At 46.2% G+C, this 15,526-nt stretch overlaps 1 protein-coding gene across 3 annotated transcripts in view; it reads right to left on the bottom strand.

Annotated features, from left to right (window-relative positions):
• The window catches only part of RMND5A (required for meiotic nuclear division 5 homolog A), a 314,309-nt gene that overhangs the window by 286,202 nt on the left and 12,581 nt on the right, over positions 1-15,526 (bottom strand). For all 3 annotated transcript variants that reach the window (XR_015309794.1, XM_086964264.1, XM_086964265.1), the window contains exon 2: positions 2,087-2,229. Coding sequence is in view for 2 of the 3 variants with exons in the window: in XM_086964264.1 (XP_086820390.1) it covers positions 2,087-2,229 (143 nt within the window). In the remaining variant the exon portion in view is untranslated. The remainder of the gene's footprint in view (positions 1-2,086; positions 2,230-15,526) is intronic.

Genomic DNA, 15,526 nt, shown 5'->3' with positions numbered 1-15,526 from the left:
AGGTTGCCTGACAAAAGAACAAGAGTTTTACCGGGTTGGTTAAAAGGATTTGTAATGTAATTTTAGGTCACTGTGATTTACTTTGTTTTGTTTTATCCTTCATAAGAGCTTGTTGTATATAGTTGTTTCTTTTGAATTATTATTTATTTTTATTTTTCTTCTTTATATTAACAGGAGGGGATGTGTAGTGTTGTATGCTTGTGCCTTTACCTTTAAGTAGCTCGAGCTTTATATCTCTTTGTAGCTCGAGCTAGTAGAATGTTAGTAGGTCTTTCTGGTATTCTAGATGTGTGGGCATTCGTTAAATGACTAGAGACCGTTTATACCCATTTCCTTGGCGCTCACCTGTTCTTAAATAAACAACCTTATCTACAAGAAAATATCTACTTGAGTATATTTTCCATCATAACACTCAGTCTGTGCACTTTCTGTACTGTAGCAGCAGCCCAACTTTCAGCACCTGTGAAATAAAAATGGTGTCATGTGCTGGGCATTTGACATGAATGACATGCAGTAAAAGCCTTATTATCAAGACTTTATGATGTGCTGACAACAGGGATGATTCTTAAAACATCATCAGCAAAAACACACTAGATACAAAGCACATTGTTAAAATAAAATTTGATCATTGCCTAAGTTGCTTGGCCTCAAGTAGCTCACAACGATTTTCACTGATCAGAAGTAGCTCTAACTACAGAAAAGGTTGGAGACCTCCGTGTTAATGTTTCTAGGAGTAAGCAAGAGTCTCCTTTCTTCTACTCTATGGGGACCTCAAAGGTATCAACTGCTCTCTTGATGAGGCTATTGTAGAAAACTATATCGTCTGGTGGCAAATCCTTCGAGGGATAACTACAGACATCTTCTTCTGGACTTTATGACGAGCTCATTCCATTCTGCTGCGAAAGTTCCTAAGGCTTCCTCCTCTTCTGCAGCGTCAATTTCCTCTTAGACGACCTCTTTGTGAGGTTCGGGGATTGCCAGAGCTTCGAGGATATCCTCCTCTTCTTCGGCGTCTTCAGCCGTGGAAGGTTCAACCAGAATTCTGGATTCCTTCAGCACCTCGAACTCCTTTTGTTGAAGTACTGCCTTTCTGCTTCCAGGTATCTTTTTTATTTTCTTAATTCGAGGGCCCTTTCGACATCCAAGGCAGAGGAGAACCTCTTGTTGGATGAGGTGGATTCTGCCTTCAAGGGTATGGTTTTTTCCCTTTGTGGCCTCTTGGTTTTTTACTTTGTCAGGCTTCTTCTATGTGCCCTTTGCCATCTTCTTGATGGCAGACCTCCTCTCTGTGTCCTCTTTGAGGATCTCTACGTCTGACCCACAGTGTGACGATTCTGCAGCCACTCCCTGGTTGTCCTCTTCACTTGAGAGGCCCAAGTCCCTCAGGGATGGCTGTTTCTGGCTTTGGAGCACGGCTGCATAATGGTCCTACCTCTGCTTCCGACATGCCTTGAGAGTCTTCGACGCCGCATTGGCCTTGCAGTCCGTATCCTTATAATCGCTGGGAAGGCAGAGGTTACAAACATCTTGTGAATATTGTTGTGCAAACTTGTGGTAGCAATTTGGGCAAAAAATGAAAGGAGTGTTTTCCATGGTCCCTACCTTGCCCTCTTTCGATCCATCTGCATCGCTGCTCCGACTGGGAAGGGTGTCCAGAGGTCGCTTCGGGGTTTTCTTAGTGTTTTTTTCTCTCAAATGTCTTGATTTCTGATTTTTGTGGGGGGGATTTCGTCCAAAAATTTAGAGTATCTCTCTTTGCTTTGGAAGGCAAAGTTTTTCCCCCATATTTGAGAGGGGGAATAAAACAAAAAAGAAAGACAATTCCGAACCCAACCACTGGATAGCAGAATAATGCACAGCATGTCAATCCAGAAAATTATTCATGCAGCAAAACCAGTATTTCTCTTAGAGTAACCTCACTCTCAATTTCATTTTCAACAAACATTGTACATTACACCTCGAAATTTCTTCATTCCCTTCTGCTTCATAGAGCAGTGGGGCAATAGCAAATACCACTTTCGCAGGTAATGGGCAAACATTTCCAAAGTCAGAATGAGTGAAATAAATGCAAAAACATTATACATACCTTATCAATGGCTTTCCCAACCCGAGACACACTGCTGTGAATGTCTTTGTGATCGGAGGCCAATTTTTGTACTGTGTCTTTTATCCGTTTACAGCACTGTGTTAGAACAAGTGAAAGGGTCCCTGACAACTCACCCTCTTGACCTATACAGCAGAAAGGAAAATAAATAAATACATTAGAAAGTCACAAACGCAATGACTTAACGGTGCACTCTAGATTGTTCTTTATCACTAAAGCTTCACCATAATTTTAGACTAACTGAAACAAAATCCATATACAAAATAAACAAAATACACGTTGAGTCATTTATTTATGAAAACCTCAACTAAAAAAGACAAATTACTTTAAATAACAAATTACACGTTTGTCATTTGGCCGCGAAAAGGAGTAGTTCTAATGGATAATTGCTGACCAGTGCACTTAAAAGTTAGCTTAAAAATGGATATTACCTATTATTATGCATCCTAAAACTTAAACAATCAATCATCAAAGTCGGCTATATCACAGGTGCAGACTAATAGCTAAAGGTCATGCTCATGCCCGTCCTGACCCGTGCAGAAGCGGTCGCTACTCTTACTCCCTGATCTCCTGGGTATCATAGCGCTATATCGCTGACTGCTGCCAAAGAACAAATTGCACATTGCACGCATTGCGTTTCAAACTGTTTGTGCCTCTTTAACATCGTAGCGCTCTATCACTCGCATTGCATTGCATGGCTCGACTTTAAAAATTGTTTGTGCTTTAAAATTATTCATAGCGCTCTATTGCTAGCATTGTAATTAGTGCCTGAGTGTGTGCGACGTTACACATTGTGCCCCAATCTCACCCTGTTTCGCTTTGTTGTTGTTGCTGCCATTTTGTTGTTGTGCCGTCCCAGCCCGTCTTTCCACCCCGCTCCCGCCTCCCAGCTGCTCCTCCCTCGCTCCGCCCCCCCTCCACTATCTACATATGTCAGAGCAACAGACGTGCAGCGTCCACGCGCTGCGGTCGCGCCCCATTGCGCGCTGAAGGCGCGCCAAAGGTAAGCCCGTCTATGCCCGTCCGTGCCCAGCACCAGACCCCCCTGGCCCCCGCAAAACCCACTCCACCCGCATAACGTACAACGACGCAACCCTCTCTGCACTCAACCCCGGCCGTCTCCCAGTCTGCCACCAAGCCGCCCCAGGACACACTCATGGACCCTTCACCTGCCACTCCTGCAAGTTAGACTGCATCAAGACCCACACCAAATCCACAAACTCCAAACAGAGCTCCGACACTAACCACCTGAAGTGCATCCTGCTCAACACCCGCTCGGTCCACAGACCCGCCATTGAACTTTGGAACCTACTCTACACTACATCGCCGGACGTCGCCTTCCTTACAGAAACCTGGATGAACGCCTCATCAACGCCCGACATCGCCATAGCCATCCCGGACGGCTACAAGATCATCCGAAAGGACTGCATCAACCAAAAAGGAGGAGGCATCGCCATCGTCCATAAGAACACCATCCGCATCACGACCAGTTCCGACGATAACCTCGCAGCCACCTTCACTTCCAAATCCACACGACCCCAAGACCACACTCAGAGGCACCCTCATCTACAGGCCACCAGGACCCCGCTCACAATTCAGCGAAGACATCACTGACTTCATCAGCCCTCACGCCCTCCCCTCCGAGGACTACATTCTACTGGGAGACCTAAACTTCCACCTGGAAAAGAACAACGACAGCAACACCACCACCCTTCTGGACAACCTCGCCAATCTCGGACTCAAACAACTTGTTGACACCCCCACCCACTATGCCGGGCACACGCTCGACCCAATTTTCACCTCCAGCAAGCACATCTCCTTCAATCACACCACAGCTCTCCATTGGACGGACCACAGCTGCGTTCACTTCAACTACAAAAAGACTACGACCCACAACCACCCACAACCAATTCCCCGCAGAAACTGGAACAAAATCACCACTAACCAGCTCTTCACATCGCTTCACCAAAACCCTCCTGCCAAATAATCGGACCCAAACCGAGCAGCCACCAACCTCACACAATGGATCACCCACAGCGCTGACGAATTAGCACCCTTGAAAAACGATCAAATCAAGCAAAGTAGTAAAAAAGCCTCCTGCTTCAATGATGACCTTAAGAAATCCAAGAAGATCTGTCGCAACATCGAGAAAGCCTGGCGAAAAAACCCAACCACTGACAACTTAGCTACCTTCAAGAACGCCACCCGCAAACACCACCAACTGATCCGATCCACCAAGAAATCAGCATTCAAGGATCGACTCGACAACAACGCCCACAACAGCAAGGAACTATTCAACATCGTCAAAGAGTTCACCAACCCCACGGCTGGCACCAACGACATCACTCCCTCCCAAGAGCTCTGTGACTCTCTAGCCTCGTTCTTCCACAACAAAATCGCTGACATACATAACAGCTTTGGAGACTAGTCCGGAGACCAGTCCACCCCACCCACCTCCGAACTAAAACCCCCCTCCAACAACCTTTGCACCTGGAACCCAATCACCACTGAAGATACCATCCGCCTGATGAACTCCATCCACTCAGGATCGCCAACCGACCCATGTCCCCACCACATTTTCAACAAAGCAGACTCCATTATCGCACCCCATCTCCGAGACGTCATGAACTGCTCCCTCATCTCTGCCACCTTCCTGGAAAGCTGGAAACATGCCGAACTCAGCGACCTCCTGAAGAAACCCACAGCAGACCCCACTGAACTTAAAAACTACCGCCCCATTTCGCTCCTCCCATTCCCTGCCAAAGTCATTGAGAAAGCCGTCAACAGTCAGCTCGCCGCCTTCCTCGAATCCAACAAATCCCGCGACCCTTCACAGTCCGGCTTCCGAGCCAAACACAGCACCGAGACCGCCCTCATCGCAGCAACAGACGACATTCGAACTCTACTAGACAACGGAGAAACAGCTGCCCTCATCTTACTTGACCTCACCGCAGCCTTCGACACAGTCTGTCATAGCACCCTTATACAACGCCTCAGCAACGTCGGAATACAAGGAAAAGCATTGGACTGGATCATCTCATTCCTAGCCGGAAGAACCCAGAGAGTCCGCCTCCCCCCTTTCAAATAGGAAGCCACTGAAGTCATCTGCGGCGTTCCACAAGGATCATCACTCGGCCCCACCCTCTTCAACGTATACATGAGTCCCCTCGCATCCATCGCGCGCCAACACAACCTCAACATCATCTCCTACGCAGACGACACCCAGCTGATCCTTTCCCTCACCAAAGACCCAAACACCACCAAAACTAACCTACACGAAGGGATGAAAGAAGTAGCCGAGTGGATGAAGAACAGCCGTCTAAAACTGAACTCGGACAAAACGGAAGTCCTCATCTTAGGATCAACCCCTCCGCCTGGGACGACTCATGGTGGCCACCGGCCCTGGGAACCGCACCCATACCAACGGACCACGCAGGTAACCTGGGCTTAATCCTGGACTCCTCCCTCTCGATGACCAGACAAGACAACGCCGTCTCATCATCATGCTTCAACATCCTACGTATGCTCAAAAAAATCGTCCGTTGGATCCCCACCGAAACAAGAAAGACGGTCACCCATGCACTGGTCACAAGCCGACTGGACTACGGAAACACCCTTTACGCCGGAACCACAGCCAAAATACAGAAAAAACTCCAACGCATCCAAAACGCATCAGCCAGACTCATCCTAGACATCCCCCGCCAAGCTCACATTTCCGGTCACCTGAAAGATCTCCACTAGCTCCCCGTCAACAAGAGAATAACGTTCCGTCTCCACACCCACGCACACAAAGCCCTCTATGACCTAAGACCCGAATACCTCAACACGCGCCTGTCCTTTTACACCCCCACCCGCCAACTACGATCGTCCAATCAAGCCCTCGCCGCAATTCCTCGCATCCAAAGATCCACCATGGGGGGGGGGAAGATCCTTCTCCTACTTAGCGGCCAAGACCTGGAATTCTCTCCCCATCCACCTCCGCCTTACACAGAACCACCTCTTCTTCAGAAAACAACTAAAAACTTGGATATTCGATAAGTAAAGTACCTCCCCTTCCTCAAGCGCCTTGAGACCCCCTGGGTGAGTAGTGCGCTATACAAATTTTAAACTTGAAACTTGAACGCAAATGCAGGTCATTTCAAGTGGGTACTGCAGGAAGCTGACAAATTACATTCTTTAACAGTTATTTACTCCCTCCTGCCCACCAGAGTACTGCTCATGCTCTACATTTTTAAATGTATAGAAAGGAGGCCCAAATCTTGGTGAATCTTAAAAAAGTCTACCTGCGTTAGCAATCACTGCTTGCTTGACTGAAGGAAATAAGACACAAGATGGCTATCAATCGTAATTTTCTCAATGCAAACAAAACTGAGAGATCACTAGCTGACAGCAATCGGGCTTCTTTATGCTTAGTTTGGACTACTGATCTTTGTTTTTCCCCAGAGGAGTTCTAGCTGAAACATCTCTCTCCTTTGATTGACTATTTGATGAACTGACGCAGTTCATTATTGTGTGCATTTCACCTCAAAGAGAGCACCTTTGTGGACTCCCCGCCCCAACCAGTCACAGATCATCTGAGTCCTGTGCATTATTTAGACATTGGTATAAGGATGCAGGCCAGGTCTCTTTAAGAATAGTTTCTGATTTCAGACACCGGCCAGAACGTTACCATCTGTGAAAGATGCTACATTGCGTATCCACTGCTGGGAATACAGCAGTACAAGTGAGGGAAAAACAAAGAGTAGCCAAAGTTACGAGATGGAATAAGTTACCTAATTATCTTTGCCATGTTCACGCTTTTCACTGCTTAATGCTTCAAGCATCGCGACACTCAACTGTTTAATCATTTATGTACATTACCACTGCTTGAAATGTAATGTTTTTGGTGCATATTCATCAATATATGAGATCTATTGCTTTGATGCACAGGCACCATGACATGTTTTGCTATGTTGCAAGTGAAACATTAATAATTCAGAATATACAAAATTAGGAAATAAAATAAATTCACTAAAAATCATTTGTCATAGACAATTTCATTGACCACTAAAATCAAACAATGCCATTTAAAACTTCCCAATCAAAATGTATGTTAAAGAACACAACCCAAACCCTAAAATGCAATTAAAAAATCCAGTTATGATTAGCTACACAACCGCAGACTGTCCTCACAATGCACTGCACAGGACCACAAATAACATTAATGACACCCCCGCTACAGTTCTGGGACGCATTGTACAACGCCTGATTTCCCAGTTTAAGCATATGGCTCGACTATTCCAAAGTATGATGCTACCTTCAGAAATAAGGTAGTATTTTGAAATATTATAATTCGGGGGGGGGGGGGAAAGGGGGGACAGCAATTATGTGGGACACAATATCACTTTTGGACACAGCGACATTAATTGTGCGAATTTGATGAGAATATCTGCTGATTGTTAGTAGGGCTGCTCACTGTAATATCCAGGAGATCTCTATGAAGTCATCTTTTGGTTCACAGTGCGAACTCTCTGTAGCCTTTGGTTTCCGTGTAATATTATATGGTGTCATTCATGAACTGCTATTGAAACCGTAGCTTTTTGTTTAGAAGCCTGTGAGCTTTTATGTTGGCTTGAATTAAACGGCAGCCTTTCATGAACATGTAACCTCTGGAAACAACTTCGTCAATTGAAATGAACATTTCATTTCTATGTAAGGTAATTTTATGGAATGACTGAGGAAATCTATTGGTTGTCAGTGGAACTGTAGGCTTTGATCTCCATATAATGTCTCTGCAAGGACACCTAATGTCGTTCATTAAAAGCAAAAAATGGCAATTCTATTTAACGTCTGAGGACATACAGGTACAACTGCAAACTACAGCCTTTACCCCTCTTAGATTATCTGCAAAACAAGGACAACCTCTGATCACTACGCCAGTCTTTATGGGATTCCTGATGAGAATCAGAATAAACTTGGAGACTGGTTTACATACGCATGAAGGTTTATATAGCCAGGCTCCAACACCTTGAAAAGTAAAATAAAGCTTACAACTTTAATAGAAAGATGCCTGGTAGCGATCACATTTTATTGGAAGTCCCTGGATGCAAGCAGGATGAAATAAGACAATTCCACTTTTAGCATTCGGCCACACCTCGGGCAGAAAAACCTACATCTGGCGATGAGGGTTGTGCCGAAATTGGAGACATCTCCATAACTGAACGGAACAAATGTGCACAAGTGACACTTTGTGCTCCCCACTATTGTAGGGACTACACCCACCCACCAGTGGATTCCACTTGTTTTTGGAATGGCAAGAGACCACACCGTAAACACCACCACATGCTTTAGAAGCATCCAGATTGCAGAACGAAGTACTGCATCAGGGGTAATGGCCTTAGGGTATGGAAAAGCATTAACTAATGAATGTTAGGGTAACTAAGTTCAGTATCTAAGCAACAGTTTTTAAAAACATGAATTAGTCAAACGTTTTGGTCATGATCTACAACATAAAAAAAATCCCAGTTCTAGTTCGCTGTCCAGACTTAATATGCCTCCATGCATTGTTCACAATCTCGAGCATGACATCACAGTTGTTACACAAATGGAATCCGTGACGTGATTGGTGTCATCATCTATGTTACCAATGGCATCACTGAGGTAGTATCACATATTAAAAAGACACATGGGATGTAAATCCTGGCAGCCAGTGGACTTCATAGAATACAGTGTCCCGTGTTCCACTGGGCAACATATCTCCGAGATTACAAGGAATCTAAACGATCAAGTTCCACTGACAAATGTAGGACAGAGGTTACAGTTCCACAGATGGCCAACAAAAACCCTCAGAAATAACCCATAAAGACAAAAGGCTTCTGTTACAGATGTCTAAACTGAGATTTCCAGAAAACAAAAGCCTACGTTTGTTCTCGCAGCAAACAGAAGACCTTTTAGAGTTTAGAGGATTAAAATCATTAGTGCCAGCCTGAAAAAAATAATTTCTATTTAAAATGTAGATATTTTCACGGGTTTGAAATGTGGAGGTGGAGGAGGAGGCAACTGGTGGCTCAATGGAAGAGAGGGACTGACAAAGCTGAATAGTTGCGGTGGGGGGGTGCTGAGGCCCTGTTGTGCCTGGTCCCGTGCCCTGCTGATGGGGCGGGAGGGAGAAAGATGGGTGATACAGTGAAGTGTTAAAATCGAGGCAGGGCCATTGCGCCGGTCACAATTATGGAGGGGAGGTGGTAGAGAACCGCTTATAGCCAACAGAGTGAGACTGTTCTGGCCCGGACCAGAGAACGCCCTGCCCCTCTAAGGGGGAAGGGACCCATAAGAGATACAAGTGAAGGAGTATGAGCCAGGCGTGCATGAGACTTTTGAGTATCAAATGATGCAGATGGTGTAGCACGACGACGGGGTGTAAGTGCACTAGGCAAAGAAAGATAAAACTACATTCTTTGTAGACAGAGCGACCTATTCCCACGTGTGCTAAGCGCCACAAGTACCTGTTGCGGGGTGTGTTTGGGGGGGGAGAGTTAAGGGGTGGGTAGGGCGGGCCTTGGAGGTACTGTGTGACCATGTTGGGGGAGGTCAACTGTGGGAGGGGGGAGGGGAAGGACAGGATGCGAACGGGGAATGTTCAGGGAGATGGTTTTAGTTTTTACATACAGGGCACAATTTGATTACATACAGCACACCAAAACTTACTATATACAGTGATGACAGGACAGGCGGAGGGCGGATAGTGCTTGCAGGGCAGATAGCATAACAGTGCTGACGTGGAATGTCAGGGGGCTCAACGACCACCGCAAGCTGCGCAAGGTTTTGAGTTATTTACATAGGCAGAATATCGACTTGGCCATGCTCCAGGAGATCCACCTCCCGCAGGCAAGCGCGAAGCTGCGTAGCAGGGGACTTGCAGGTAATATTACCTCGGCAGGCTTCACTACACATGCCAGGGGCGTGCTGACATGGGTGAACCTCAGGTCAGAGTACTCACTAGAACTGCTGAAGGCGGACCCGGAAGGGCATTTTGTAGTATCTCGATGTAAGGGACAGGGTATGGACTTGGTGTTAGTGAACGTATACGGCCCGAACTATGATTGCCCAGAGTTTTACACAACGAGGGCAGCGGCCACTCGTAGATACCACACAGCACAGTTTTTATGGGGTGGGATTTTAAGCTGGTACGGGACCCGGACAGATCGGCGGGCCCCACACGGAGGTCGGCTGCGGCTGTAAAAATACTAGACACCGTGATGGTCAGTATGGACCTCGAGGACGTGTGGAGAATACGCAATCCAGAACAGGGTGGATACACGCACTAATCAGCCTTCCACAATATACACACTCGCATAGATTATTTGTTAGCCTCTACATCGTTGCTAGGTCACATCCGAGAATGCAGAGTTCTGCCACGTACGCTCTCAGACCATTCCCCGTTACTGCTAACCCCAACTACCCCTTAGAAAATTATACAACCATTTACATAGCGTTTTCAACCCTACTCGCTGCTGGACCCACTTTTCAAGGTGGAGCTTGAGGAGGCAATAGAAACGTACTTGGGAGACAAACAATATGGGAGGCATTTAAGGTTTATGTTCGGGGCATAGCAATGACTAAACACTCAGGGGTCCTCAAAGCTATAAGACAAAGATTAGGTGACTTGGAAAACAAACTGGGGCAATCGGAAATGCGTCAGGTGACGGCCAATGGTAGGGAACTGGAGGAAGAGATTAAGGTATTGCTAGACGAATACCATGAGGAGGCAGACAGGGAAGTTAAACACATGGGGAAATATGCGTCAGCGCGCACGTATGGAGAGGGTGACAGGCCAGGATCGGTACTTGCAGGGTGCTAAGAGAGAAACGGAGGAGAACACAAATCACGGCGGTGAAGTCAGAGGAGGGAGAGACCTTAACGGAAGAAGCTGACATAGCGAAACAGTTCCGACATTACTACCCAAACTTGTACACCTCAAGAGCAAGGGACCTAGATGAGGAGATTCTAGACTACTTGTAACACATCGACCTCCCGTCACTCACAAATACGCATAGGGAATTCCTAATGCTTCTCATAGAGAAGGACGAGATAGTGGAGGCCCTGGCAAGCATGACATCTGGGAGCGCCCCGGGCGCGGACGGCCTCACAGTGGGTTTCTACAAGGCATTTATAGATCTTCTGCTCCCACACCTGGCAGCACTCTTTGACGACCTGTGCACAACGGGCTGCATGCCACAGACGATGAGGGAGGCAATCTTGGTGACTAGCCCCAAGCAGGGCAAGCCTCCGGAGGAGTGTAGCTCGTACCGCCCCCTTTCAATCCTGAATGTGGACACTAAGATCTACGCCAAAATATTGGCTAATCGACTAGCACTCCTGGCTCCGCAGCTTGTGGCCCCGGAACAGGTGGGATTTATTTCGAGTAGAAACCTTACATATAACATCCGCACAGTTTTCGGGACAATGCAGCATGTAAGGCAGGACACTAAGGCAATAGCGGTATTCTTAGACATGGAGAAGGCTTTTGACTCCGTGGAGTGGCCATTCATGAGGCAGGTACGAACGAGAATGGGTCTAGGGCCGGTATTCTTGCAAATGATTGGCACCTTGTATAACAGCCCCAGAGCTAGGTTTAGAGTGGGCAACTTAGCTATGGAACCCTTTTCCATAACCAGAGGTACTAGACATGGCTGCCCACTGTCGCCCTTGCTGTATGCCCTAGTGGCGGAGCCACTGGGATGTGTGCTCCGAGAATATCATGGGAACGAGGGCATTGGCTTCCCTACGTATAAAATCGTAGTGTCCACTTATGCTGATGATACGCTGCTATATGTCCGCGACCCAGAGAATAACTTGCCAGCGGTACTTAGGAAGTAGTACACTTTGGAGCACTCTCAGGTTTGAGAGTTAACTGGGCGAAGTCCATAGCTTTCCCTCTCACGCCAACCACAAAGGAATTTGAGATGGAGTTCCCCCTGCAGTGGTCTGTGGATTCCGTTAGATATCTGGGAATCCAACTGCATACGGACTCGGAGATAGTGCTCCGTGAGAAATATGGTGTGGCCATTAGCAGATTGAAGATGAGGTTGAGGCCTGGTGTCGACTCCCACTATCATTGATGGGGTGCATCTCAATTATGAAGATGGCGTTGTTACCTAGGCTGTTCTTGTTCATAAATATCCCCATGGTGCTTCCTCAAGTCTTTTTTCAGAGACTGAAACCATCCATGCTTAAGCTCGCCTGGGCGGACAAACAGGCACAGGTCAAATGGCAAGTTCTCACACTACTGTAGAGTATAGGAGGCCTGGGCGCTCCAGACTTTGAGCTGTATTACAGAGTCGCACAGGGGGCACATATGCACACCTGGATCCATGGAGACTCAAATACTCCACATGTTAGAATGGAAAGATTAATTGCAGACCCTCTCCCCTTGGCAGCGACGATATTCAAACCAGTTGACCGTAGAACTGGGATACTAGAAACCATAACTACCACTAATCATGCATGGCATTGCCTATTGCAGCAACAGGGGGTGGCACTACTATATTCCTCATCCATGCCGGTGGAGTGGGTCCTCTGGTTGACCCCCTGCAGAGACAAGGGAGTGATAAAGGCACTTCACGAACTGAACATTCGGACGGCAGGGGACATGTTCCAAGACGGGAAGGTGAAGACCTGGGAACAGGCAAAGGGGACAGCCAGAACGGGAACCACATTACAGCAATTCCAATTCTACAGAGTGCGCAGGGCCCTGTCAGAACAGTTAGTTGAGGACCTAGACGAGCCACCGGAGGTGCCGGAACTCATCTATGTGATTAAGGCAGACTCGCCGCGTCAGATGGTAACCAATATTTATAAAATTGCAATGTCCCATAGGGAGAACCGATACACAGCAGCGAGGCTTGCATGGCAAAGAGATCTGCAAGTTCTGATAGATGATGGTATGTGGCGATACTGCTGCACGAACACTAGAAGAATCTTGCTTCATGGTAGGCACCGGCTTATACATTTCAAGTACATCAATAGGGTATACTACACCCCGGATCACCTGTGTAGGTACAGGTTACGGGAGGAAGCGACGTGCGCAAGATGCCGTGCCCCAACAGCAGACTTCCTACACTTGGCGTGGCTATGCCCGGGAATACAGGCTTACTGGGTAGACATATTCAGGGAACTGAGTAGAATAGTGGAGGTGACGCTGGACCCGGACCCCGTGGTGGCACTCCTGGGATACTCAAGGAGGCTACCTAGGGCGACGCACAGACTGGTGGACATGGTCACGCTCATAGCGAAGCGGGTGGTGGCGCAGTGCTGGATGAGGGGGCCGACGCCTACAATTAAGCGTGGTCGCATGATGTGCTGTACGCAGTCGGAAATCTATAATGAAATACTGCCGCCGCGTAGCCGCCCCAAAGATTTCTGGGGTCTATTTGTTGCACAGATGCACAGAGGGGAGGAGGAGTCTGAGCCTGCGAGGGAGGACTTGAGGTCGAAACGCATCGTAGTGGCACACCCTGAGACAGAGAGGGATTTAGAATGCGACATGGGGGCACAGAGCTGACTTGGGAGGTCCTGCCTACTGATAAGGGGTACTGCGTAAAGAGTGTAATACGCCGCCTGCCCACTGCTCGGTTGTTGGCACTAAGGCTGTGTATTTTTATTGGGTATGGGGAGTTCTGTTTGCGGCCCCCCCGGCTGTGTTGTTGTGTATGCCTGTATGCTTTTTATGACTGTTATAAAACCTAAAAAAAAAATTAAAACAAAATAATAAAAAAAATCCTGGTGTTTCGATAAACCCTAAAAAAGTTCAATAGGAGAAAAATGTCTCAGGCAATCCTATACAAGCTTAGATTAAAATTCTACACAAGAACTGGCAGACTAGATTGTGATTTGCTTTCTTTACTGAATATATACGGAAGCCAACAGTGAACGATATACTAAAATGCATATTCCTCGAGGGTCTGGAACTGCAATACAAATCACAAATCGACAAACCGCAACAAATTATTCCCGCTTAACCTGTATTTTTTCACACTTTGAGTAAATCAAACCAGTAATTACTGACACAGCATTAATCTAAATATAAAAATTAAGAAAACTAAATAAATATATCTTTTTATCAAGCTTCAACATAAAGTTCTAATTACAAAGTGCTTCATCAGTTAATACCATCAAATTCAACATAAAGGGCATCATTACATAAATTATACCAAATTCATCATATCTTCCTCACGACAATCCAAAACCCATTAATAACATTACTTTATTATCAGAAATCCCACTCACCTCGTACACTTTCCACACATACCATTCATTCAAAGTCAGACAAAGACACAATCCCCCAAATCAACTCCTTCACGACCCAACACAGATCTGTTGCATTGCAGTTGGGGGACTAAAGAACAATCACAGCCAACTCAAATTTGAGTGGAGGTATTAGGTTCCAACCACCTTTGTCAGGCACTAAGACAGGCTATCTTTGTTTCAAAATGAACATACGGTTTAATCTAGGTGAGGGGTCTTCTACTTTTTCTGTAGAAAGAGCTACTGTTGTTCAATGAAAATCATTGTGAGTTAATATTAGTTTTGTAATAGCAACCATATCAGACAAGATTAACTTAATGGCCACCATATAGAAGATTACCAACAGTGAACACCTCCATGCATCAGGAGGGTTGCCAACCCTAAGGTGAAAAAAAAACCTACATTTGGAACTGCTTCACATGGGTAATACTTAACTACAGCTGCAATGCCAAACCATCAAGATAATACGGTTAGTAATAACTTTTCCGATCGCCACACGAATTATTACTCAAATATCGGCTTTAAATAGGTTTTGGAAACAACAATTTTTCTTCAAATATTTTATGAGTTTTGAAGGTTCACGCATTCGCATAGCAAATACACATTTTTATATTTTGGTTTCCATAAATTAAACCAAGCAAAACCTTCATATTTAGTAGAGGGGGGCTAAACACAGAAGAGCTATTAGTTAGAGAAGCCTATTTTAGGTACAACATACACATTCTTTACATTAGGGTAAGACACAAAGACCATAATTCTATACACAAGATTACAATTATATGAATTGCATGAAAACGTTACAAAAAAAAAGGGTAGGGGGGGGGAGAATACAGTGGTCCCCCGCGGTGAATCTCTGCCGAGAGACACGGTCAGCTGGGTGTTACTCAAAAGTTGGAAAACTATCACAGCTGTATTCTGGCCTTGTTTTTAAAAATGATTCACGATTTTTAAACTGCACTGCATTACTGCTCACCTGAAAGCTCTTTCCTTCAACCTCCCAGGCCCCGGTCCGTCGCAGCATTTGCCATTTGTGCGGAGGGCCCCAGGGAGAAGATTTCTACTTCCGGTAGCACTACTTCCGGCAGGGGCAGCGCTCTAGTTGTGGAGCTCCCCACTGTATTTAAAGTGCAATCCAAG

This window comes from Lissotriton vulgaris, chromosome 3_2 (genome assembly GCF_964263255.1).
Source record: "Lissotriton vulgaris chromosome 3_2, aLisVul1.2, whole genome shotgun sequence".
Lineage (NCBI taxonomy): Eukaryota > Metazoa > Chordata > Amphibia > Caudata > Salamandridae > Lissotriton > Lissotriton vulgaris.
Note: the sequence above shows the minus strand (reverse complement) of the source record. Positions and strands in the feature narration are given on the sequence as shown.